We start from the raw sequence: 26435 nt of genomic DNA on the forward strand, positions 1-26435 counted from the left end.
AGACTGGAAAGAGAAGTTGCTGAATTGCAACTTCTTACCAAACTTAAAAACATGGAGACCTGGTCTGAATAGAGACATTGGATTCTTATTTCATTATACATGATAAAGCTATTTTTAGCCATCTCACCCCTTGCTTTTCCCTGTAAGACCAATTGCAGTTGTTAACAGTCATCAACAGGTTTACCAGACCTATCAGCCAACCATCCGTTCCCACCACCCTTCTGAGTAATACCCCTCCCCACCCTCTCACTATATATAAGGATCTGGTGACTTCTGTTTCAGTGTATCTGAAGAAGTGTACATGCACACGAAAGCTCATACCAATAACTAACTTAGTTGGTTTCTAAGGTGCTACTGGAAGGAATTTTATTTTATTTATTTTATCTTGTTTCGACTACGGCAGACCAACATGGCTTAAGATTATACATTGGAATAGTTCTTAAGATTATACATTGGAATAGATATCAGCTTCTGGCATTAGAAAGAACACTCCCTGCTGCATGCAGGCAGTAGTGTTGTAGCACTTATAATATATAATATCAACATTAAAGGAAAAAAAATCAAAGCAATAGGTAAACATCACAGAAAATGGTGCTTTAGGGCAGTGCTTCAGCCATGATGATCTCCTGGTTCCCTCTAGGTTAATATTCAAATACAACTTTTCACAGCTATTGTTTAAAGCAGTATCCCTTCAATTAAACGTCATAAACGGAGTCAAGGGGTCCACTGTTTCGTGACCTAGCTGTGAAAATCTAGCAATACATAACTTAACTTTATGGGGCAATGAATGTGATTGTATAAAAATATGAAAGCTACACAAGAGGGACTGGAAATAAAAACATAAGGAAGTTAGCTACTCAGATAAGGCACTGACAAGACTTCAGGGGAAAAACAGGGCTCCGAAGGTATGCATATTTCTCAACAAGTAGGAATTAAAAAGCTATGACAAAATGTAAACGTTCAAGAGGTTACTCAAACCAGAGACCGTTGTATTTAGAAATCTAATTTTAGCAATGTTAAGATGTACTTATAAGGGGGAAATTAGAAGACTATGATTATTTAAGAAAAGGAAAGAAAATAGCTCCAAATTAGAAACACAGAGAGCATCAGGAGTAGCAAGCTTAAGGAAAAATCCCAAAGTAACTGCTAAAGTACCAGGAGCTGTATAAAAATAAATAAATAAGGAAAATAGCTAATTAAAGAGGAGACACTAGTATTTTATTTCAATTAAGCTCTGCCATGAATTTCTACCCTCCCTGAGGGGTGGGGGAAGAGTTCTTTATTGTTATGAATATATGTTACTGATTACACTGGGCAACAATTTTTTACTTTTTGAATGTTGTCTAGATTTCTACAACTGATTTAGGGTATTTTTGCACTGCTGAATCAGGAAATGGCATCCGTTTCTCTCCATCAGGTCAGGTTTTTGTGCTATGTTGATTTGAAAAAAATCAGATCTTGTGACAAAATCAATTACATTTTTGTGGCATTAGCAGCGGATTTTTGTCAACACATATCATCCTAAATATGTTTTTAAGAGAAAAAAATGTTTTTCCAACAACATATATTGATTACCTGATAGAAACATCGATTCCTGTAAACTGAATGGTGGGCATTGATAAAAGTAAGTACACGTAAATTGCATGTTGCTTCACCATTTTTCAAACTTCAGGGCTTGAACTTCCGTTTCTTGGAACTCCTGGAATGCTCAGCGGCAGGGAGGTCTCTCTTCAGAGTCCAACAGTAGTCAGCCATCCTGACTGCGTCCCAGCAACCCTGATACCTGGTCTCCATCTCTTTCATGTCCTGATGGAATCTCTCCCCCTGCTCGTCACTCATTGAACCCAGGTTCTCAGGAAACCGGTCCATATGTGAAAATAAGTAGTGCATCTTGACGCTCATGTTGCAGCCCAGGTTTCTGAAAGCAGTTAGCATGTTGTTGACAAGTTTTGCGTAGTTTCTGGCCTTATTGTTGCCAAGAAAGTTCTTCGCTACCAGAACAAATGCCTTCCACACTTCCAGTTCCACTTTGTTCATTGAGTTCCTGAACTCTGGATCTCTGATGAGCTGACGGATCTGAGGACCGTCAAAGATGCCAGCTTTCAACTTCTCCATGGTCAATCCTGGAAAAGCCTGGCACAAGTAAGTGAAGCAGTCACCATCCTTGTCCAGAGCCTTGGTGAACTGCTTGATTAAGCCGAGCTTGATGTGCAGCGGTGGGAAGAGTATTCTGTCTCTGTCCACCAGAGGGTCGTTGATGACGTTCCTTTTTCTGCAAGGCACCAATTCCTCCCGCACAGGCCAGCCCTTCTTCGTGTAATGCTGAGCACGGTCCCTACTATCCCACATGCACAGAAAACATGGGTACTTGGTGAAGCCAGACTGTTGTCCCAACAAAAAGTTCTCCATCTTCAGGTCAACACAAATAAACCACTTATGCTGATCATAACCAATTTTCTCCAGCACATACTTCACCCCTTCATAGTTCTCCTTCAGTGTACTCAAGTGAGCCAGGGGTTTTGATCCCCCAACTTTATGCTGTGCCGCACCAATTTATGGAAGATTTCGAGGTTTTATGACTTCAAACTGATCCCTTTTCGACATAATCACCCAGAACTATCGAACCTGAATACTTCTTGTCATTAAAATAATCATTTCCAATCAAAACAATTATTCAACATGGCATTTTACCCCCACCAACAACTTCTAAAATGCTCCACACAAGCGTACATGTGAACAAAAATGTAAAAAACCGACATGTGGCCATAACTCAAAAACTTGACCTGATTGAGCAAAACCAATGTGATTTTTGGATTCAGCGCATCAGATTCGTCCTAAATCAGCTGAAAAAATGCAGACAACAAATTTGTTGTTGACCAGTGTTATCAGAGATTACACTGTCAGAGGTAATGGTGCCAGAATAAAGAGAACAAGGATGAACAAAAGGTGTAAATCCAAAAGGAGGGCAGGGATAAGCTTGAACTAGCAGAACAACATTAGAAGTGTGTAATATGGAGTTATAACAGCCATATTATATGCATTATATTACAAACCAATAAATCAGAGCTTTCCAAACTGTGTGTCACGACACTTTAGTGTGTCAGCTGCAGTGTGTTGGTGTGTCGTGTGAACACCCCCTGTGCTCCTCCTGGAGCTGGAAAGGGGTTAGTTTAACCTCCAGTTTGCTAGTAAAACTGAATTACTGTGTCGCAAAATGATGCATGTCTAAAAAGTGTGTCACCAACGGGAAATGTTAGAAAGTTCTGCCATAAAATACATGTTTTCCAACCAGGGAAATTAAGTCAAATTAAAAATAAAAGACATTCAATGCCAATTTATAAAATAACCACAATCAAGTGATAAAGGTTTCTTAGCTTATGCTGCTTCAAGCTGCAGATAGGGATTGTATGTCGGGATACATCCTGACAAACATGCTTTTCCTTTTTTTACTGTCATGCTTGTTTATATGCAGAAGGGTCTGTTCCCTAGCAGGGGCATTTAAAAATGCAGCCCACTCACTCAAAGCAGCCCAATGTACAGAAAGCTTGTGTATCCTAAAGAACCCTTGGGAGAATGTTATGGATAATGGGTTTTTTTGTTATTGTTATTCCCAAAGTTTAAAAATGATGGCAAACATGCTGAAAGATCAAAAGCAACAACAACAAAATTAAAATCCATTTGTACTAACTCCATTTACAAAGGTTGTCCAGAGTGTAATGATGCCCCCCCCCCCACACCAATTTTAACAAAACAGGGTCAAATTAAGAACATAGCAATACATGCATCCTATCTTCCTTCTCGCAACTCCTGCAGTCAAGCTGGTGCTCTGCTTTCCTTTGGACCACATCAATGAGGCCTCAAGAGACATCCTGCCATCTGGGAAGCCCAGAATTTCCGTACACACTGCCCCATGCTTACACCCCAGAAAGGTCAATTTGGTGCTGCTGACACTGCAAAAAACAATGTGGGAGGCAGGAATTACGAGTTACCAATCTCCATAGCCACAGCAGGCACTGTGATTCTCCAGCAGTTTGTGTTCAGCCCTGGAGGCACACTCCATTGCCTCCTTGAGACAGACGAATGCCAGCAATCTTCTAAATATAGTTTGGTCCCGTTCATTAGATGCTAGTTAAATAATGTTTACTAAAATATTGTGCTTAGTGAAAACTAGGGCCAAAACCATTTATGGATTTGGGGAACATATGTAGCTCAGTGTAAGAACTTATGATTTGCATACAACAGGTCCCTTGAATACCTCACATCTCAGGATAGGACTGGGAAGGACTGATGCTTTAAACCCAGTCAGAGTCAACAACACTGAGCTAGATGGGACTAATAGCCTGACTCCTATAACTTCCTATGTCCCTATGTAATCGATTAATTCTAATTAAACAGGCAACATGGGTTTTTTCTTAAAAGATGTTAATTATTTTTATATAAAACTTATGCTTTTATTTAAAAGCATTCTATGCTGCCTTATATTTTCAGAAGACAATCCAAAGCAAGTATTAAATATACAGCAACTAAATAACAAAAAAGCAGAATAAAAAACAAAAACCTTAAGGAAAACTGCCAAACGATAACTGAAAAATCCAGATAAACCAACAAACAGAAGAATCAAAAAGCAACAACAGTGACAAACATCAGTTCAGTACACTTGCATTTCAAAATACTTAAGATTTACTTGCTGCCTTTAACTGGACGTTAAGTAGTAGGAAGTTTAGTTCATGTATTTATAAACATATGATTCCATGTCATAAAATATTAGGTTGGTGTACAATGTTAAAGCATAAAACACAAAATAAAAATATATCAGTATCACATGGTGCTAACTAAGTACACTCTGACTGGAAGGTGGAACTTCATATTCTGCAACATCTGAAGGTTTCAAACACTTTTCAGGCATGATCCTATGTGGAGCACGTTATAACAGTAAGGCTTGCAGATTACAAAAGCATGGCTTATAGATAGCAATTCCCTTCTCTCCAAATAAGCTACATCCAGTTAATTAAATAGAGGATAAAAGTATCAGTGGCAACAAGTCATGGTGGCTGTGTTACCTCCAATATCAAAGGCAGTGTGACTGGGGATCAAGAGCAGGAAACAGCTCTTGCCTTGCCTGTGGGCTCCCATAAGCATCAGGTTGGCTACTCTAAGAACAGAGTGCTTGACTAGAAAGGCCAGCAGGGCTGCTCTTATGGTCTTAAGGCTCCTGACATTCCAGAGGAGGGAATGTGGTGAAATTCCTGAATTAAAGAGATACTGTTGGACTTTGCCTCTGGAGTGGCTGACACTGAGCAAGTGCACAGCTCTCTAGAACCCAAACCAACTATTACTTGTTCTCTGCCCAGAGACACTGCTTTCAGACTGGCAACCTTTCCTGTTAAAGACGCTTTCTCAGTTGAGCTGTGTAAGCTGCAAGTGCTGCAGGACAGAGACAAGTCAATAATGATTCTGCAAGATCTTTGTTCTGACATACTGACGATAACAACATATATACAGGAAGCAGCAGATGTCATAGTGCGGGTGTGCCGTACACCTGAACTCCATCCTGCTGAGCTGCTGCAGCATACCAGGACAGAGGGAGGGTGGCATATTGGTGGCAAGGCTGGCGTAGTACAAACACAATGGCAGGAGCATCAGATTGGCTCCCTTGGCATGATTGCACCATACCAACCTCACAACTCCTTCGCCTCTTCCTCGCTCCATCCCAATATGCTGCAGCCACTCTGCCGGATGGAGTAGAGGTGAGTGATGCAGTCCTACCAAGCTGTCCATTGCTGTATGCAGGGATCTCGCTTTAAATCTCTAGTGTAGCAGGAGGATGGCATCACCAATTCAACTTCTTCCCAGAGAGAAGCCCACCAGGTCATACTAATTCCATAGGAAGAATGGAATAAGACGAGAAAAAGCAAAGTGAGCAGAAGGACCCAGATCCTGCAGTAGCTCCAAGAAGAGAGAACAAATTGGCCATCTATCTGTCTATCTATCGAATGTAATGCTTTCCATCAATAGCAACAGTAGTTAATCCTATGGGTGCTTCTGCAAATGATGGACCTGCCTGTGATGTATGACAATAACAAAGATGTTCAATGTCAAGTTTGTTGCATCCTGAATTTGAGAAATGTATGTTGTCCTTTATTTCACAGCTAATGAGCTTATTATGGTTAGAGACAGCAGGGAAACACATTGGAGGTACATGACCCCATCTCACCATGATTCCTACTGGTTCAAGTGACTCTTCAAGCCAAAATCTTTGTGTGCAGACTTCCGGGGGCGGCGCGAACGGCAATGGCGGTCCTCTTCTGAACGGGAGAGGAGGCTCCCCAGGCAACGGGTCGTCCGCTACGGCGAAGCGGAGACCCACTCTGGAAAACCCCAGGCGGCAAGAGCCTGGGGTCTTGAGGCTCGGTGGGCGCCTAGAGCGACCCTCCAAGTGCAGAAGGAACCCCGTAAGGGGCTCTGGAGCACGGAGGGGGGTTGCGGCGCTGTGAGCTGTTTCACAGCCTGAGGAGCGAAGCCGCGCTGCTACTGTCGGTGAGCGCTGATCCCTTTTCCTGCTAAATTACGGATCCGGACGAAAAAGCAACTAACTTGTGAGTAAAAGACTGAATCACTTGAATTTGAGACTTTAAAAGGGAAATTTAAATTGGCTTGAACTTGGCTGAGAGCGGAGAGACGTGGAAGCAGGAAGTCCGTCTTCCGCAGCCATTGAACTTGAAAAAAAAGCAATCAGCTGGAGGAGTGGAGGCTGAAAGAAAGAGACTCTAAGTTTTACAGATCTAAGCATCTATTTGAACTTGCATCTTAAAGTAAAGACTTTAAGCTAAAGATTTGGGATTTCTATTTGCACTTGACTTTCCTCCTCTTATTGGATTACAAACTAGAAGGTGAAACCCAGAATCAGGAGCTGCCTGAGTACTAAGGGAGCTGTCAGTACTGCAGATTTGGATACTGTATATTGGAACTTGAAACAATCTGAGGGTATTGAGACCTTTTAAATTTGAAACATTCTTTTTGGAGATAAATAAGCACTGTCTGCAACAAAGTGACCACTTATAAACTCTGTTAAACATTTGTATTTGAAGGTTCTTGGACATTAAATTAGACTCTGAAAGACAGATTAAGCTCCCTCTAGAGGATTGGATTATAACAGTGATTTTACATACACTTTTTACTTTCGATTCCCTTGCTGTTTGCTTGCTCTGGACCTTTCCATTCCCATGGGAACAACTCAGTGTGACCTTGACTGACAGATAACGTTGGAATGAGTGGCACAAGAAAAAGAGGGAGAGCTAAACAAACAACTCTAACAACTCTAACCTCAGCCTCACAGACACGCAGATCATCTGTGCCTACTTTGCCCTCAGAAGTGGAGGGAGAGGGCGAAGCAGAGCAGTTACAACTGGAAGATATGGCCTCAGGAGCATCTGTTTCTGTACTAGACAAAATTTTTGAAAAATTGGAAGCTTTGGACAAGAAAGCAGATGCCCAATCAGCAAAGATTGATAAAAACACAGAATGTCTAAATAAATTAACCACACAAGTGGTACAGAATGCACAAGCAATTGGACAGTTAACGGAGGCCTCAGCAGAAAATCGGAAATTGACTGAGGACACCAGACAAAGATTTGAAAATTTAGAGCAAGAGGTAAGACCACTCACTAAACAAGTCGGGGAACACCAGATTTATCTCTCGATGATAGAACTGCGAAACCGTGAGAACAACTTAAGGATTAGATCACTACAAGAGGCAGAAGAAGGACACCTAACTGAGTTTTTGACCAAAGAATTCTCCAAGTTCTGGAACTTGGAAGAAAAGGACTTTAAAATTGTGTCAGCTTTCAGACTTGGAAGATTTATAAAGAAGGAGAGGCCCAGAGACTGTTTGATAACATTGAGATCAAAGGAGGAAAGGGATAAGATTTTGGGACTACACTTTGTAAAATCACTGGAGGTGTTGGATAGAAGAATCGAAATTTATAAAGATATCCCAAGACTACTGCTTGATCTTAGAGCCGCCTATTCTGAACTTGTTAAACTACTAAGGAGCAACGCAATTCCATTCAGGTGGGAATTTCCCCAAGGATTATCTTTTACCTTTAGAGGGAGAAAGGTCAAAGTGAGAACACTTGAAGAGAGAGACAAATTTCTGTCTACATACGGAGAGGACCTTCAAAAAAGAATTGAACTACCTTCTGGGCCTGAGGCAACGCCAGTACCAACATCAGCATCTGTGGAACCTGAAGACCCTGAGAAGATACCACCCCTTGAAAAATAACCAGATAGTTCAGGATGTCTCTGCAACTGTTGAGCTGGAATATTAATGGTTGTAACATTCCGGAAAAAAGGAAGAAAATATTTCATATATTAAAAAAAGAACAATTGGACATTATTTGTTTACAAGAAACACATGTGACGAGGCTCCACAGAAAAGTGTTAATAAATAAAAGATTGGGCCAGGAATTTGTATCTTCGGACAAAGTTAAGAAGAGAGGCGTGGTGATATATGCAAAAGAGAGCCTGTCACCTAAATTCCTGTTTAAAGATGAACATGGAAGAATTTTGGCTATTGAGATACAATATCAAGGAGAGAAACTGCTGATATTAGGAATTTATGCACCTAATGAAGGGAAATCGGAATTTTACAAGAAGCTGCAGGAGACAATGCTGGACTATCTAGACTACAACAACATCATAATGATGGGAGATATGAATGGGGTCGTATCAACTAACATGGACAAGTCACAAAGTCAAAATGTTACAAAAGACGGCAGACTACCTAAAACCTTTTTTGAAATGATTGACAATATGGATTTGATTGACATTTGGAGGACAAAGAACCCACTAGGAAGAGAGGGAACATTCTTTTCTGAAGCCCAACTGACCTGGACAAGAATCGACCAAATATGGATTTCTAGAGGCCTGGCGCCTAAGGTCAGAAAAGTGGAAATCTGCCCAAAGACCTGCTCCGACCATAATGCAGTAAAGATGGATATGACACTATTACCAACTGGATCCTTCAGATGGAAGATGAATGACAATTTGTTTAGAGATCAGGAAATTACCAAGAAGGCCCAAAAAGTTTTGAAGGACTATTTTGAGATAAATATGAATAATATGGTGGAAAAAAGAATAATCTGGGACGCAAGCAAAGCTGTAATGAGGGGATTCTTGATACAACAGAATGCGGTGAAGAAAAGAACACAAAATGAGAAAAAAGATAAGATTTTGGATAAAATAAAAGAATTAGAGAAGAAATTAAGAGTGAATCCGAAGTCACAGCCAACTCTGAGAGAAATTAAACTTTATCAAACACAATATTCTAAATTGATAAATCAGGAAATTGAATGGAAGGTTAAATTAATGAAACAAAAAACGTTTGAGTCGGCGAATAAATGTGGAAAACTGCTAGCTTGGCAGTTGAAGAGAAGACAAAGATTAAATACTGTTACAAACTTAGAGGTTGATGGAAAAAACATCCAGAATCCAGTGGACATTAGAAAGTGTTTCCAGAGATACTTCAAAAAACTATACACCCAAGGGCCACAAGATGAGGTTGAGATTAAACAATTTTTGGCAAAAAACGGACTATCTAAATTGTCACAAGAAAATAGGACAACCCTGAATTCTAAAATAACATGACAGGAGATCGAACAAGCTATCCAGAACATGCAACTTGGCAAATCTCCAGGACCAGATGGGCTGACCTCCAAGTACTATAAGACATTGAAAGACTATTTGATACAACCTTTGATGGAGGTCAGCAATGAAATTATGGAGGGGAGGAGGGCACCGGAGTCGTGGAAGGAAGCGTTTATCACATTAATACCAAAGTCGGAAGCTGAAAAGACACAACTTAAGAACTACCGTCCCATCTCTCTTTTAAATGTGGATTACAAAATATTTGCAGACATTTTGGCAAATAGATTTAAGAAAGTTTTAAATGAAGTAATTCATAAGGACCAGGCTGGCTTTCTCCCAGGAAGACATCTGTTTGCTAATACAAGGAACATTATTGACATTTTGGAACTTTTGCAAACAGACATAAATACAAAAGCAGTTTTAATTTTTATAGATGCGGAGAAGGCCTTTGACAATATCTCCTGGAAATTTATGATGGGAAATTTGAAAGAGATGGGAGTGGGACGGGGTTTTGAGAATGGGATTGAGGCGATATATTCAGAACAGAAAGCTAAACTGATAGTTAATAATGTGGTTACAGAAGAGTTTAAAATTGAAAAAGGGACACGACAAGGTTGCCCTATCTCCCCTTTGTTATTTATTTCGGTTCTGGAAGTGCTATTGAACATGATTAGAAGGGATCGGTTGGTGGAAGGAATTCAGGTCGGTCAGAAACAATATAAATTAAAAGCTTTCGCAGATGACCTGGTTTTGACCTTGCAGAAGCCAGAGCCCAGTACGAAAAGAGTATTACAATTGATTAATGATTTTGGTCGGGTGGCTGGATTTAAATTAAATAAACAGAAAACTAAGGTTTTGGGGAAAAACTTGACTAATACAGAGTCAGAACGGTTTCAGAAAGAGACGGAACTTAATGTGGTTAAAAAAGTAAAATACCTAGGGGTAAACATAACAGCAAAAAATCTAAGTCTATTTAAGGACAATTATGAAAAATGTTGGACAGAAATTAAGAGAGACTTAGATAGTTGGTCAAAATTGAAACTTTCTTTGTTAGGCCGAATTGCTGCTATCAAGATGAATGTATTGCCAAGGATGTTGTTCTTATTTCAAACACTTCAGGTTTTGGACAAAACGGAGTGCTTTCAGAAGTGGCAGAGAGACATTTCTAAGTTTGTCTGGCAGGGCAAAAAGCCCAGAATTAAGTTTAAGATATTAACCGATGCAAAACAAAGAGGGGGCTTTGCCCTGCCAGACTTAAAGTTGTATTATGAAGCCGCAGCGTTCTGCTGGCTAAAAGACTGGCTACTTCTTGAAGACACTGATGTGTTAGATTTGGAAGGGTTCAACAATACCTTTGGATGGCATGCATATTTATGGTATGACAAGGTTAAAGCAAATAAGGCCTTTAAGAACCATATTGTCAGAAAATCATTGTTTAATGTCTGGACAAAATATAAAGACTTGCTGGAAAATAAAACACCAAGGTGGCTTTCACCTTTGGAAGCCAAGGCCCGAAAAAGACCCAATATGGAGGCTAAATGGCCAAAATATTGGGAAATACTAGAAAAGGATGGAGACAATTGGAAATTGCAGAGTCTGGAGAAAATGAAAGACAAAGTGCGAGATTGGTTACATTACGCTCAGATTAAAGAAGTTTTTAAAAATGATAAGAAACTAGGGTTCCAGGTGGAGAAATCGAAATTAGAAACAGAATTGTTAGAACCAAAGATTAAGGTACTTTCAAGGATGTATAACTTGCTGTTGAAATGGAATACACAAGACGAAACGGTTAAATCGGCTATGATAAGGTGGGCACAGGACATTGGGCATAATATCATGTTTGAGGACTGGGAGAGGTTGTGGAGTAATGGATTGAAATTTACTGCATGTAACGCCCTGAAAGAAAATGTAATGAAAATGATTTATAGATGGTATATGACCCCAGTCAAACTTGCTAAAATTTACCACCTGTCTGATAATAAGTGTTGGAAATGCAAAGAGTGCGAGGGAACGTTCTTCCACCTCTGGTGGACTTGCCCTAAAGTGAAGGCGTTCTGGGAAATGATTTATAATGAACTGAAAAAGGTATTTAAATATACCTTTACTAAGAAACCAGAGGCTTTCCTTTTGGGTATTGTCGGCCAAGGGGTGGCAAAGAAGGACCAGACATTTTTTATGTATGCAACAACAGCAGCAAGGATACTTCTCGCAAAACATTGGAAAACTCAAGATCTACCCACACTGGAAGAATGGCAGATACAACTGATAGACTACATGGAACTGGCTGAAATGACCGGCAGAATCCGTGACCTGGGAGAAGAGAGGATTGAGGAGGACTGGAAGAAATTTAAGAACTATTTACAAAAGTATTGCAATTTGAGTGAATGTTAAATAAGATGCTAGATCAAAATAACTGAGCACCACTAAATTTAGAAGTTTTTAAGAAAATAAGTAAGACTGTGAAATTTAGCTTCTTCTGAGAATTATAAGATTAGGAAATATAGAAGGGATATAAGAATTTAAATAAGATGATAAATTGCTGACAAAATGTTTTAACGATGAAAATGGGAGCGGGAGATGTGAGGAAGTCCAAAGAAAATGTGAAAATATGTTAAGATCAATGTTACATTGTTTATCATGTTTATTTTTATTGTAAAACTTAATAAATTGCTTTAAAAAAAAAAAAAATCTTTGTGTGCAAAGTTATGCAGGCCAGGCATTTCCAGTTGGAGGTTTATAAACTCTAACTGCATTTTCATCTTATTCATTTGTTCTTCACTTCTAATTTTTCTACTATTTTCAATATGGATTTATTTAGAGACTACTTTGAGTACGATTGCAAAAAGCTGTTTTTCCAAAAATAAAAATAAAATAAATTGATAAATGAATAAATAAAAGGCACAGGCAGTGCTTTGTCACTCAATTAAAAGTTTAATTAACAGAGTAATATATCAGGGGTTTTTTTTTTAAAAGAAACCTGCCATTAAATTTTTAATTGCCAGTGAATTGCATGTTTATTCAAACAGCATTGGCTTGTCTTATTTAAAAAGGTTATTAGGATCATTTGTTTTTGTCTAAACAGAGAAACACTATTGTTTCATATGACCAAAATCAGTTAATTCCCAACCCACCTGTTTCATTGTTAAAAGCTGTAATGCTATTCTATGTAAAAAGTCAACAGTTATGACTGCAAAAAGTCCATAAAAGGGAAAATGCAGTGAAAAGGAAAAATATTTTTCAACTGTAGATGTTTCATTTATTCATCATTAATGTCCCCCAAAAGAAGGTCTACGATGCAGAATTTATCACATCGACACCAGCATAACAGCAGTATGAAATAAAACAATTGTAGTGGTCCATGTTTTTGATGTCAGATCTTTCATACTAAGACAAAAGGTCAGGGTCACTTTACACTACAAAGAACCAGTCATTGCAACCCTGAGGAACAGCAAACAAATCAGAGCATGGGAAATGTATCTTGAGAAAAAGATACATTTTGGGGCATAATTATGATCACCATGTAATGCACTTGTACAGGTAGTGGGGATATTAGCTGATGAAATCTATAAAGTCTGATTTTGAGCAAAAGTAATGAATGGAGTTAGACAAGCTTGGTGGATATGCCAATGATCTTTTAATATTTATTAGCAATACGAATAGAGTCCTTCCAGAATACTTCTTTTTAGCTGAATATTCCAAGCAAGTAATGCATTTATCATTGTTTTTGTTCATTCACCAATTTTAAAATAATTAATTAGGTTAAAAACACCATGCACAATAAGATGTTGCCATATCCCTGATGAGTTTAAAACATTCAGCAGCAATTTATGCAGTTAACTAACTCAAAAATGGAATTGAAGTGTGAACTATGGTAAGGAACACATTTCATATACATGCTCACACATATATCTATAAAATAGTTCCCTTGTCAGTAACATTGAAAACCAGAGAAAGAAGTATCGGTTTAAAAACCAAAAGTAACATGTAGAAAACTGTTGCTGAAACAACTGATATGCTAAGGAAAGAAATCATGGCAATATAGTCCTACACATGTACTTTTCAGATAACAAAAACTATTGGTCTGGCTTTAAGTACAGCTATTAAACATCATGGCTTGCTTACATTAACACACCCCATGATACAGAGTATTTAAAAAAACAAAAACAAAAAACAAAAAACCCAACAACATACAGAAGTACCATACTTGTTCTATAATGTACTGTCATTACATGAGTTAGAATTTTTGCCCTCCTCTTAAACTTACACATGCACATTTTTTCTCTCCACTCTGGTCCTCTAACACCTTTATTGTGAGTATACAACAAATCATATTATGTGTTTTATTAAAACAGATGCAACAAGAACCTGCCTTAATAACTCCTCATTGGCCACATCTCTCCATGTGCCCATAAGGGGAATACATGAATTTTCCTGCCCAGAGTTTCCCCTCTCCCACCAACTTTCCAAAGTTGAGCCATTCATATTGCTCTGATTTCCCTACAACAAATACTTGCTTCTAACTCTGAACTTGCTTCTGGCTCTGAACAAAGACAAGATTTTTGGTAGGTCTATAGGCACCTATTACAGACCATTTAAGGTAAAATATAACCACCGCTGGCTTGGTTCACACAACACTTGCTTTTTCTACGTTTGATCACTGCAGGCTAACTGATGAGTGGCAGTAAAGCATGAGAAGGTTCCACTAAAGTACACTGTGTGGTGAGTGGGATGGGGGCAGGCGACAAGCGAATTATCGGTCTGTTATTTGTGATGGTACAGTGATCAGGTGATGAACACTCACGTGTGGAGACGAAAGCACCCTGTTGCAGTCATAATTAAGGGCACAAATAGCCAGCAATCCCACCCACATTTGAGCGCATACTTATAGGTAAAGATTTTCATTCACACCGGTGCATGCTAATAAAGAACCAAGAGCGAAACTGTTCCAGATTGAAATCCTGAAGTTACATTAGGACATAAATCTTATAAAAACAGAGAGGGGCTCACTTCTGAGTTGCAAACCCTAAATACATTGGCATGTGACAAAATCCCACTGGACACACAAAACCTACTTCTGAGTAAACCCACTCACTCACAGGGCTGGAACATTAGCTTGCAATTCTGTGCTCACAGACCCCGGAGCAAGTCCTACTGAACTCGGTGGGAAGTAAATCCGAGTCGACACGCCGTTGGGGGCAGAATTTCACCCTGTGCCCAATCTAAGATTGCTCAATAGAGGAGTCTCCTCGCCTTTCTCTTGCTCTTCCCCTCGAATAGCAGCTTTACCTTGTAAAGTAAAAAAGATGGAAGCCAGCAGGATTCTTTTTGGGGGGGCGGCGGCGGCAGGGGATTTTACTGCCAAGTGAAGCCTCGAAAACTCTGGCTCCCAAGAGCAACAATCTGGAAGCGGAGTCACCATTAAGGTTTTCCCTGGCCATATGGAGGGGGCGGGGGCCGCACGGAAAGAAAGCCGCCCCCTAATTTTTAGGCGAGCAGCCCCTCCCTCTCTGTACCTGCACAGCCGGGACTGGAGCCGGGGGGTTGTCCAGCAACTCCATCTGCATCTCCTGCGCCGCCGTTGCTGGAGTGGGAGGCGATTTGGACATGTCACTTTGGACCATTGGAGAAAGCGGGTGGGGAGGGTGGATGGGGGGGGAACAACTCGCCGACACTTCCAACAACAAAGCGCCTCAGCGAAGCCGTCGCCAAGTAGTTGCCGCCTCTCTCTCTCTCTCTCTTTTTGAATCGGCGGCGGTTGGTGCACGAGGATGGCTCTTGCTTCTTCTTCTTCTCCCTCAGGGATGGGCCATTTTGAAACGGTTCAAGTGCCTTTCCTTGCTCACTCGCCCGCCCGCCCGTCTGGCTGGCTTGCTTGCTTAGGTCGGTTGCTTGACTGAGGGAGATGGTGAGAAACAAAACGAAAAGACTCTGGGCTCCTGCCGCAGCTGCTCGCCTCGCCCAGCCCTCAAGTAACAGCGCGGCTCCTCGGTGCCTCGTAGAGCCCAGAGCGCAGCAACCGCTACTACAGCCGAGCAAAAGGGGGAGGAGACGGGGAGGAGGAGGAGGCGCCTGAGGGAAGATGAAATCTCGACCACCCTCTCGTTCTTCCCCCCGCCCCGAGAAAGGTGGGCGGTGGGAAAAGCGCGGGAAAAGCTGAGGGAGGGGTGTGTGCAATGGCCGCCGCGCGGTCGTCGAGTGGCGGCCCCGTCGTTTCTCCTCAAGAAAGTCGCCGGTCCCTGAATTTTATCCTCCTGCTCGGAAGGCCAAGACAAGCCGTCGTCGAACAAAGTGTTTTTCTTTTTTAAAACACAAGGCACACACTCCAAAGCGAGCGAAGAGTAACATTGGCTAGTCAGGCACGCTGGTTACAAGCTGCACGTAAAACAAAGCAAAAAAAGAGAAAAAGTGCTTAACATTGACGCTTTGCTGAAGGAAGGGCAGCCAAGGAGCCAGCCAGCATCTGGTGCTGGTAAAAAAAATATATCAAACAAGCACCCTCTCCGCCTTTCATTTTTTTCCTCCCTCAGGTGCAAGTACTAAGTGCCACTGGTTTGGATCTCACCTGTGGGAAACTGTATGTGCTCATATGCCCTCTCTCTTTGGGCATTGCCAGAGGAACCAGCTCCTAGGGGCTGAGGTCCCTTTGCTCCCTTCCCCTATTAAAATATTTGAGGGGGCTGGCCCCACAAAGTTGATGGGTATTGCCCTTCAAATGTTGTGAGCGCGCTGTGTCATGGGATCAATTATACCAGGTGGGACTTACCTACCTCCCCACCCCCCAATTATTTTATTCAAGTTGGCAACCCTGGGCGTTGCAGCAGGAAGGATCAAACCCAACATATCCAGATCTCGAGTGTGAGTGAACAAAAAAAGAGACTGGCTAATCTTCGGAACAGCAGCTGCGCCTTCCTTGCCCTCTTTCACTAAGCAGCATGGAGGACAATAGAGAATTTGGTCTTCCTGGGCCTATTCCCCACCACTGTGCCCCCACCCCCGGCAGAAGGAGAGGGCATGTGAGCAAGTGAGAATATGAGGTGATGGCCAACTCTCTATTTCATCCTGGCCATAGAGAGAAGGTGAGTGAGCAGAGCGCTTCCTTTCGTTTCTGCTTTCTGCCTTGGCCCAAAGAGGGACAGAAGTGAGAGGTTGTCTTTTGCTGAGAGGTGCTTCTCGCAACCACCTCTGGAAGCAGCAGATGCAAGATACAGTGGTACCTCAGGTTACATACGCTTCAGGTTACAGATTCCGCTAAACCAGAAATATTACCTCGGGTTAAGAACTTTGCTTCAGGATGAGAACAGAAATCGTGCAGCGGTGGCACAGCGGCAGCAGGAGGCCCCATTAGCTAAAGTGGTGCTTCAGGTTAAGAACGGTTTCAGGTTAAGAACGGACCTCCGGAACGAATTAAGTTCTTAACCCGAGGTACCACTGTACTGGAGGGAGGTGGTGATTTTCACCAGGACTGCAGTATGTAGGGAAAGGGAGATTTAACCCTTCCCTCTCAGCCACTATCCTGATGTAAATCTACACCCACCCCCAACACCAGCACTACCCGCATGCTGCAATTAGCATTAGGAAATCCTACAGCATAAGCAAACACCTTTCTTGAAAAAGCCCAAGCAAACAGTTAAAATTCCTGAGTCAGGCATGCTGAGAATCAAGCCAAACATAATGTGCAATTCTTTAAAAGCATGTTTCTTGCTGCCACTTCTATTTTGGAGGGAAAGCAGCAGTTCAGGATTTACTGGTGAGGATAAATTGTCAAATGGTAGGGAAATATGCTGAGTTAGACCTTTGGTCCATCTATCCCTGTACTACAATATTTGGTGTCCTTCCAGATGTTGTTGGACTATAGTTCCCATCACTTCTAGCCACTGGCCATGCTAGCTGGGACTGATAGGAGTCCAACAGCATCTGGAGGGCCACTGCTTCCCCATCCTAACCTTGTTGTTTACCCCAATTGGCTACAATTCTCCAGGGCCTAAGACCAGCACCTTTTGAACCTCATCCTGCATACAAGGTGCACGTTCTACCATGCTATAGACTGGACTTACTGTTGCACTTTAGAAAGTCTTCTTAAAATTATTGGCACAGATAACTCAACCTTTAGTATATTTTAACAATATATTTGTTCACAAGGATCTCCCTCCCCCTGTGTTTATTATTATTCCCCTTGTGCAGTATTTTCCCTTTTGCAATTTAAATTGTGGCACTGTTGGCTATTTTTATCATAACATGTTGGCTGCTTTTGGATGCGGATTTGTTTTTGCCTGCTTTTTAGTGAATGAATGTGACAGCAGCTACAAAGTAGAGAGAGTCTTTCACTGACATATGAGATAGAAGTGCTTAAATGCAGAAGCAGTGGGTGTGAAATCCGGCCACACTGTCTGCTCAAGTACCATATTTTTCTGTCTATAAGATGTATAAAACTCAGATTTAAGAAAATGGCCTCAGCACTATCTGTGTATAAGACGCCCCCCTAATTTTTGACATAATTTATTAGGGAAAAACCAAGTCCTATACATGGAAAAATACGGTAGTTTTTTGTTTTTTTTTAAATCTCACAGTAATAGGCTTTTGGTACATTAAACATTCTGTTGTGTGAAGTAACTGTATAAGGAAAGAGTCAGAAGGGAGGAATGCAAAGTAGCTCTACCAAGATGGATTTTGTCATCACTCGTCATTCACCAACCCATATGTCTGTTTATCTCCAAAGTCAAACAAAGTATCTAACAAAATGCAGCTAGTCTCTTTTCAAAGTATATCCAAGGAGAGGTCTAAGGATTTCACAGTCTATCATGTGGTTAGCAAGTTAAAATTATGTTTCTTTGCTGTTAGTGTAACCACAGCTTTTAATTAAACAGACACAAATCTTCAGAGTTACAATGAAGTCCCACTGACAAAATGTACCACTGTTAATGAAAGTCTTATTAGTTTCTTTGAAATTCCTTGGACTTTTTTGTCTGAACAAAAACCTGAAAATTTGCCGTATTGTGTTTTTTTTTCTTTCACCAACTCTAGTGGCAAGTTATGTAGCTGTGCATGCAAACCTGCACACAAACCCTATTTTTAATCTTATTTTAATCATATTGTTACAGAACGGGGGGTGGGTCCCCTAAACACAAAAAATGATACATGCTAAGATTTGTGATATGAAGGGAGAATATAAGCTGCAAAGGAATTCCTGGGTAGCCTGGCCAAACTAGGGGCCTGAAGAGAGCCATTGTGGGTCATTAACAAGACAATGCAACTTCTTATCCCAGGTGTGACCAGAGACTGGAGATTTGGAAGGTTGGCAAAGGGGCAAGGGGCTTCTGGGAAGAAGGAGGAAGTGAGGCTGAGATCCATCTTTGTGGAGAAGAGAGAAGGTTGCCTGCAATGCTTTGGGCCATGCTATAAGATTTGGACTCTCACCACACAGACTGTGAATCCTATTTCTTAAAGCATGACAGTCTCTGCCGTGTCTTCTATTCTCCAAAGGGAGAATGACCCTTTGCTTGGTGGCCTTTGCTTGGTGGAGAGAGAGGCAGGCACTGGGCTTGTGTAACAATATTAAAATTATTTAAGTTTTCCCCAGAATTCTTCAGGCACAGCTAATGGCAGAGACGACAGGTGCTATGGAAAGCAGGATATGGATATGCCAATAGATGCTGATGCATGGAAGGTTATATGCAGAAAATGAGCTTTTTATTCAGTAGCTACTAGCTAAGGGCCAATTCCTTTTTAAAAGTCACTTTCCCTGCAAGCTCTTAGCTGTATGTTTAGTTCAATGAGTCCTCAATGTTGTAGAGAGTGCAAGGAGATTGGATCTTTCTTTACATGTGGCACTGTGGAAAAATATTATGATTTTGATAGATATCTTTAAGGTGGTTGGTGAGAGCATGGGACAAAGCCATTCAGTGTGGTCCTAAACTGGCCTTATTACCTTTATTTCAAAAGGGAAACAAAAACAAACAAACCCCTGTAGTCATTGACTTCTTTTGGTGGCAGCTAGACTAAGGGACGTGGGTGGCGCTGTGGTCTAAACCACAGAGCCTAGGGCTTGCCGATCAGAAGGTTGTGGTTCGAATCCCCACGACGGGGTGAGCTCCCATTGTTCGGTCCCAGCTCCTGCCCACCTAGCAGTTCGAAAGCACATCAAAGTGCAAGTAGATAAACAGGTACCGCTCCGGCGGGAAGGTAAACGGTGTTTCCGTGCGCTGCTCTGGTTCACCAGAAGCGGCTTAGTCATGCTGGCCACATGACCTGGAAGCTGTCTGCGGACAAATGCCGGCTCCCTCGGCCTATAGAGCGAGATGAGTGCGCAACACCAGAGTCGTCTGCAACTGTCCCTAACGGTCAGGGGTACCTTTACCTTAGACTTTCAGAAGCTGCTAAACCAGTTGCTTACTCATGAGTAGTCTGACCAGCAGTACAAGAACAATGCAACTGGAGAAGGCTGCTGGAGTAGTTTCCACATGCCTCCCAATGGTTTATAAGCCCAAGAGGAAGTTGCAGTAACGATAAGCCAAAGCCTTCCTCATGAAGGAACAGCAAGCAGAGGTAACCCTAATTCTTGCAGATGCAGGAATAGATGGGGAGGGGTAAAGAGGATTGTCTCCTCTCACCCACCCACCCACCCCAGTGGAGTTGGCTACTTAGTTGACTATCTCTGTCTGATAGGCAGATAGTTATGGTATTTGTAATAATTGGGAACCATTTATTCCTACTCTTGGGTTTGTTTCATTCTTACATACACTGGAAGCTGCTTTATATAAGCCAGACCATTGCTCCATTTAGCTTTAGTATTGCCCATCCTGAGGGCAAAACTAGACCAGATGCCATGTATGCAATAAGCAATCTTAAAAGTAAATTTTATTTCCCCCCCAATAATTTTAATTAAGTTTTATATAATTATAACACATACTGCAACAAACGTTGCACAACCAAAAAACAAACCATACTGCAACAAACGTTGCACAACCAAAAAACAAACCAAAACAAAAACAAAAAAGAGGAAAAAAATACATCTATAAAAATAACAGCAAACAGATAAACAACACAAACAAACTTAATTATTTAAAAATCCAACCTTATAAACATGTTACTTGACTTCCTCTAGTTCCTCCCTTCTGAATTTCCTTGTATCTGAATGTAACAGCTTTCCAATATCATTATTAAACAACAATATTCCAGTTATAATCAAATTTCTTCACTTTTCTTAGTGTTCTAAATCCCGTTTATTTAAATAAATCCTAATTTAATCCTAGGCCTGTTTGATACTTTCAAGTAACTTCTAATTTTTAATATTACAATATTTATTCAAATACCCCTTGAATTTCCTCCAATCTTCTTGATATTCCTCTTCTTTCTGGTTGCGGATTCTTCCAGTCAGGTCAGCTAGTTCAAAAAAGTCCATCATCTTCATCTGCCATTCTTCCACAGTTGGTAGTTCTTGTGTTTTCCACTTCTTGGCTAATAAGATCCAAGCAGCAGTTGTGGCATACAAAAATAACTTTACATCTTTCTTGGGCAATTCCAAACATCTTAAAAGTAAATTTTAAGTGTGAGGGCCACAGTTTGGATCAGGGCCCTGGTAGGGGAGTGAGAGGCGATTTAACCCTTTCCCCCATGTTCCAGTCCTGATATGGATAATTAACACACACATTCACTCGTGCTATTTGTACTGAAATAAAACCTTTCATTTGCACCAGTGGAAATGTTTCTCCCAATGCAAAACTCAGGCAGTGGGCCTTGCAAACTGAATTGGAACTGCAACAGGAAGCAAAGGATGAAGGCTCCCCAGACTCATGTAAGGATCCCAGTTAGGATCCCAGTCACACTACTTACTTTTTAAAGCTGTTCATGTGTGAATGGCATCTTTGTCTAGCTTGGCCAGACTGGAAGAAGCTCTCCAAATTTCTAGACACGAGTGTTTCTGCACACTATCCAGAGATAGCAGAGATTGAATGTGGGGCATATGGTTCTTTGCTAAACATACTTTACATGTTTAAGTGTACACTTGAAATGCCTTCCCTAATAATATAACGTGGTCCTGAGAATACTAAGGAGGATAATGCTTAAATGAGCTTTATTGGAATGGAAGAGATGCAGGTTACAACACACAGGAAATGAGTTTGGGCAAATAGGTAGGATTTATGCTTATAATAATAGCTGAGTGGTGCCCAGTTTGGTAGCAAGAGGAAGGGAAGAGGGGCATTTGTTGTTGCTTTGGATGTGCTCTTTTATAAATGCAAAATAAACCTGTTAGCGCTGCTGTGTATTCTCATAATCTGAATGACTTGTTCTTCCTTCTCAGGTCTCCTTTGAAGTTTATCAAACTGACTCATTTGTCACAAGCAGAACCTACAATTAGCATGTTTCTGCAAACTAAATAGTGGCATGGAAAATTGCACACTTTCCTCATGGTGAACAAGTCAGATGACCATTTTGCTATGAAGAGGGAGCCATACAGGTAGGAAATGTTAGATTTCTGTCATGATAAATGGAATTGTTAGCACTATAGTGGGAGGAGGGTAGGTTTTCATCAAAACAAATTGCACATATGACTGGGGGCAGGGGAAAGCCGTTTAAAGCACACAAAGAAAACAAGTGATGACTGAAAATACATAAGGCATTTCTGACATGTTTTCTCTCAATTATATGCTTGGCTGAAGAAAGGATAAAGGAATTATTCACAGTTAACTTAACCTGAATTATATGCGAAGAAATTGTAAATTCTAACTGATCCTTTCCTTCCCATTCCTGATCATCTCCTGCTTCACCTTCGTCTTTTCTCCACCTAAAATTTACCCACATGCTCCTTTCTGATCACTGTCCCACTTCTCTGGAAGGGGGAGCTGGAAGGGGTATATCAGGGGGAAGAGGCATTGCACACACACTTCCTATAGCTATGGATAGGTGACTGTGAAGTTCAATTTCTCTCTGTTACTCATTTTTCTAATCTAAAGTTCAGTTCTCTGCATTTGTACATCATTTTGGATTTTTTTATTATAAAGGCCGTCATGAAAATCCATCAGCATCTTAGTGAGAATATCACTTACTGTATATATTTTTATACAATTTTGCATAATATACTCATTTTCCAAAACAATTTTCCCTTAAATAATACACTTTTATGTTATTTGCACAAATATTTGCATTTTTATGGAGAATTCAGAAGAGTGTTAATTTCAAAGTATAGTTGTGTTTCAGTTCTTGTATTGTTTTGGAGAGAGTGAATTATATAGGTTCACCTTTAATTGTGAACTTCCGCTTCCATATCTATAGCACAATACTTCTGTTTCAGGTCTGAGTGTGGGAGAGGCAAAGTGCTGTTCAGGAGGAGCTTATCTCTGAAACATGAAATAATCCTTTGGCAGTATTTCAGTAGGAGTGGGAAAATGAGAGTACCCCTAAACATTTTTTTAGAAAATAAAAGCACTGCACATAATAATTTAAAACATATAACATTGTACTGTATTATGTTCCTGGAGACCATGTACCTAATTAGAAAACCCTAGCTAAATTACACTAACATAAAATATTTTTATTCATAAGCTGAATAGATAGAAAAGTATAACTCAGCTTTTGTTTATGGTGCTTAGACATTGTGAACCTGAATGTTGTGGCTATCTTAGGTTGGGCAGGTAGCATCAAACCTTTTTAAAAAGAACCTTTTAAAAAATTATGTTTCATGATTTATTACCTAGAGACTTGAATGTGTAATAGGGTCAGAAGGAGAGAGATTCAAATAATGACAACCAGAAAACTTCATTGTGAGATGCAAAGTTAAAACTTGGGGCTTATCTGAAGCTAATAGAGAGCAGAAGCACCATGGCAACAGGGACAAAGTAACACTCTCAGTAACACTCTCAGTATAGAGCTTTTATTCCCCACAGGGTGTAAGACATTGCTTGCCTATTCACAACATGTAGGAAGGAAGGAAGATCTTTCCTTTGTTTTTACTTTATGCATTTTACAGCATTCCAAAATCTCCTTTATGCCATATGAAATAATGTTAATATAAACAAGTAAACAGTGAAAAGTGATCATAATATCTAATCTGTGGAATCAAATAGGGAACAACATTGAGATAATTATCAACTGCCAACTGTGTATAAATAGCTGTTAGTTACAGAGAAAGAACAATCTAGAATAAGCAGTTTGAAGTATAGTCCCTCAAATTTTAAGAAACCTGTTTTTAACAGTATTCCTCATACAGTATTTACCTTAAGAATTTCTTTCTCTTAAAATTTTTACATAAACAGAAATAAAAGAACAATAAATATTTGTTCTTTTATATAATAAAGAAAGAACTTTTCTTTATAGAGTGGCTGGGGCAGGGCAGGGTACAAATAACAAATTATCATCATTATATATAATAAATATAAGCAGTTACTAGCAGCAAGATTATAGAAGACAATAATCAGTTCTTACTGTTATCTAAAATAACGTAAGTATTAAGGTTTCTATTATATATAAACAGTATTTTACTTTTTGATGTATTGTAATCAAATCAAACTTTTAATGCGCTAGCCAATGACCATGACAACATCCAAAACATTGACAGACACTAAATATACAATAAAAATATACAACCATCTAACACTGATGTCCCGTTAGGTAGGGAGAGTGCTGCTCTGAGGAATTTATTCTGCACCATTTCTAGTCCTTTACTGGCTTTCATATTGATACCCAAAACCTCTGTACCATAAAGCATCTGGGGGACCAATTTACTAGTAAAAAAATTAAGAGCAGTTACAAACAGCTTTCCACCTACCATGCAATAAAACTTTATTAGTGTCTCACAAGCTTTCTGCACCTTAGGTTTGCAGCCTCGATATGTCCCTTCCACCACAGTGTCTCAGTGAAAAGGACTTCAACGTATATAAAGGAACGCATTTGCTCTAGATTCTACTGCTCCATTTTCTATCTGAATCTGGGACTATGCTTTCCAAGAACCATAATTTTGATCTTGGAGTAATTCATGGAAAGCACATCCTGCTAGCAATACATACTGAAGGCTGCCAGTAGATTATTGAGACCAAAGCAGGAAAGTGATAGCAGCACTATGTCATCAGGTTATCCATCTGTTCCTGATTGTTTGGACAAGGGAGTGCACCTGTGTTAAATACAGTGCCTTTCATTTTTCATTTATGTAAAAATGAAAAAGTGCAGGGGGCAATATGTAGCCTTGTTTCACACCTTTAGATGATTTGAGGACATCTGACAAGTACCCCTTTAGTCCCACACCCACCCTTGTTTCAGTACCACAATACAGTTCACAGATTAATAAATCTAAGATCTATGTTGACATTCGAAAGTTTCTCCCCCAGTCTGATAAATACCTTGATAAATGCATTATGTGTGTTGGATCAAAGAGTACCTTTCCAATAGCAAAATGCCTCTTCCAAATGCTATATCCCTTCTGTCTTGGGAGACAGTGGAGGAGTGCACCTTTGGGGGTTAAGTCAAGCTGTTGGAAGGCTACAGCGCCTGCTGTGGCTGTAGAGACTGATACAGGAGAGACACGTTTTGTTGCAGCTGGGGCAGATGAAGGCATCTAGTTGTGTTGCTGCAGATGTTTCTTCTCTTTGCACTCCTCCCCGCGCTCATTCCTTTTCTGGTTACTGCTATGGATGCATGACCTGACTGCCTGTCTCCAGGTACTGCAAGGGATTCCTAAAGGGCAGGGTTGATGTTGCCCACCTTCATATCACCTTTGCAGACATCTGTAATGCAGAGTTGGTCTGTCAATGGACCTAGTACCTGAAGTCAACTCTGCTTGGGGATCCTGCCATCTTCTATTCTGTGGACATGACCAAGCTAGTGTAGATGTCACTGACACAGGAGTGTGAACATGCTGGGAATGTGGGCTTGGGAGAGCACATCTTTGTTTAAGACTCTGTCCTGCTATGCGATGCTGTCGAGGCTGTGTCATCTGCAAACAACATATCTTGAATAAGGACCCACCACAGTTTTGTCTTAGTGTAGAGATGTGCCAGGTTGAACAAATACCCTTCGTTCCTTGAATGGAAGTACACACCAGTAAGCAGTGACAAACACGTAGAACTACTTTTAGGACTGTTTCATGTGTCACAAAATTGCTGACCATGTGAGAATCTACATTTGAAGTGTGTGGATCCGGTGTAATGATCCTACACATAATCTCAGGAGCAGAAGCAACATTTTTCCTTGTACAATTTTGCTTCAAAACTTTTTTATGTTACAATTCAATGGCAGGGAATGTGGTGATAGTTGAATTCAGCTGGACTTAACCATCCAGGGGTTCTTTACCTTTTATAGTCCCTTCATACAGCACTTCTCATCTCTGTGTTATTGCATCCTAAGTAAGCCAAATGGTAACTTCTGATAGCTTCCATTTGTGAGACTGAAATTAAATGGAAGCTTTAAGCCTCACACAATTGCTCTGCAAGCAAGAATGAAAAGAAAGTTCGCTCATAGGTTTGTTGAGGGCTGTTAGTGCCTTACTGTCCCTTCAGGTACTGATTGCAAGACTGATTTGTAGAGATGGTTGCTAGTTCACAGAGACAATAAACATCAAATCTACACCATCTATGCAAATATAGGCAAATCATTGTATTTGCAGAACCAAGGATCATAATAATGTTATCCTGTGCATAAATCACACCACAGGTTCATGTTAAGAGCATTTCTGCTGTACCAACTGTCCAATTTAATAGAAGTTTAAGAGGTTTTTTGTATTGTGTTGCTGTGGCCACATCCATAAAAATTGTGCTCCAAATTCTCCAAGATATTAACACTGCTGGAGTCCCTGTTCCAACAGT

At 40.4% G+C, this 26435-nt stretch overlaps 1 protein-coding gene and 1 long non-coding RNA gene across 6 annotated transcripts in view; one reads left to right on the top strand and one right to left on the bottom strand.

Moving 5' to 3' along the window:
- Window positions 1-15745, bottom strand: part of CACNB2 (calcium voltage-gated channel auxiliary subunit beta 2) — a 136554-nt gene extending 120809 nt beyond the window's left edge. For 2 of the 3 annotated variants that reach the window (XM_080974438.1, XM_080974436.1), the window contains exon 1: window positions 15159-15745. In XM_080974438.1, the coding sequence (XP_080830564.1) occupies window positions 15159-15266 (108 nt within the window). In that variant the 5' untranslated portion in view covers window positions 15267-15745. The remainder of the gene's footprint in view (window positions 1-15158) is intronic. The other variant, XM_080974439.1, reaches the window with a different exon arrangement.
- Window positions 15746-15935: 190 nt separating this feature from the next.
- The window catches only part of LOC308459309, a 48366-nt gene continuing 37866 nt past the window's right edge, over window positions 15936-26435 (top strand). Inside the window, exons 1-3 of one of the 3 annotated variants that reach the window (XR_013977986.1) lie at window positions 15936-16679; window positions 16715-16855; window positions 21944-22099. This is a non-coding gene — a long non-coding RNA (uncharacterized lncRNA). Of the gene's footprint in view, window positions 16856-21943; window positions 22100-26435 lie in introns of all 3 variants that reach the window. The other 2 variants (XR_013977984.1, XR_013977985.1) reach the window with 2 other exon arrangements.

The sequence above is a fragment of the Podarcis pityusensis genome (assembly GCF_964106645.2).
Source record: "Podarcis pityusensis genome assembly, chromosome: 12".
In the NCBI taxonomy this organism is placed as follows: domain Eukaryota; kingdom Metazoa; phylum Chordata; class Lepidosauria; order Squamata; family Lacertidae; genus Podarcis; species Podarcis pityusensis.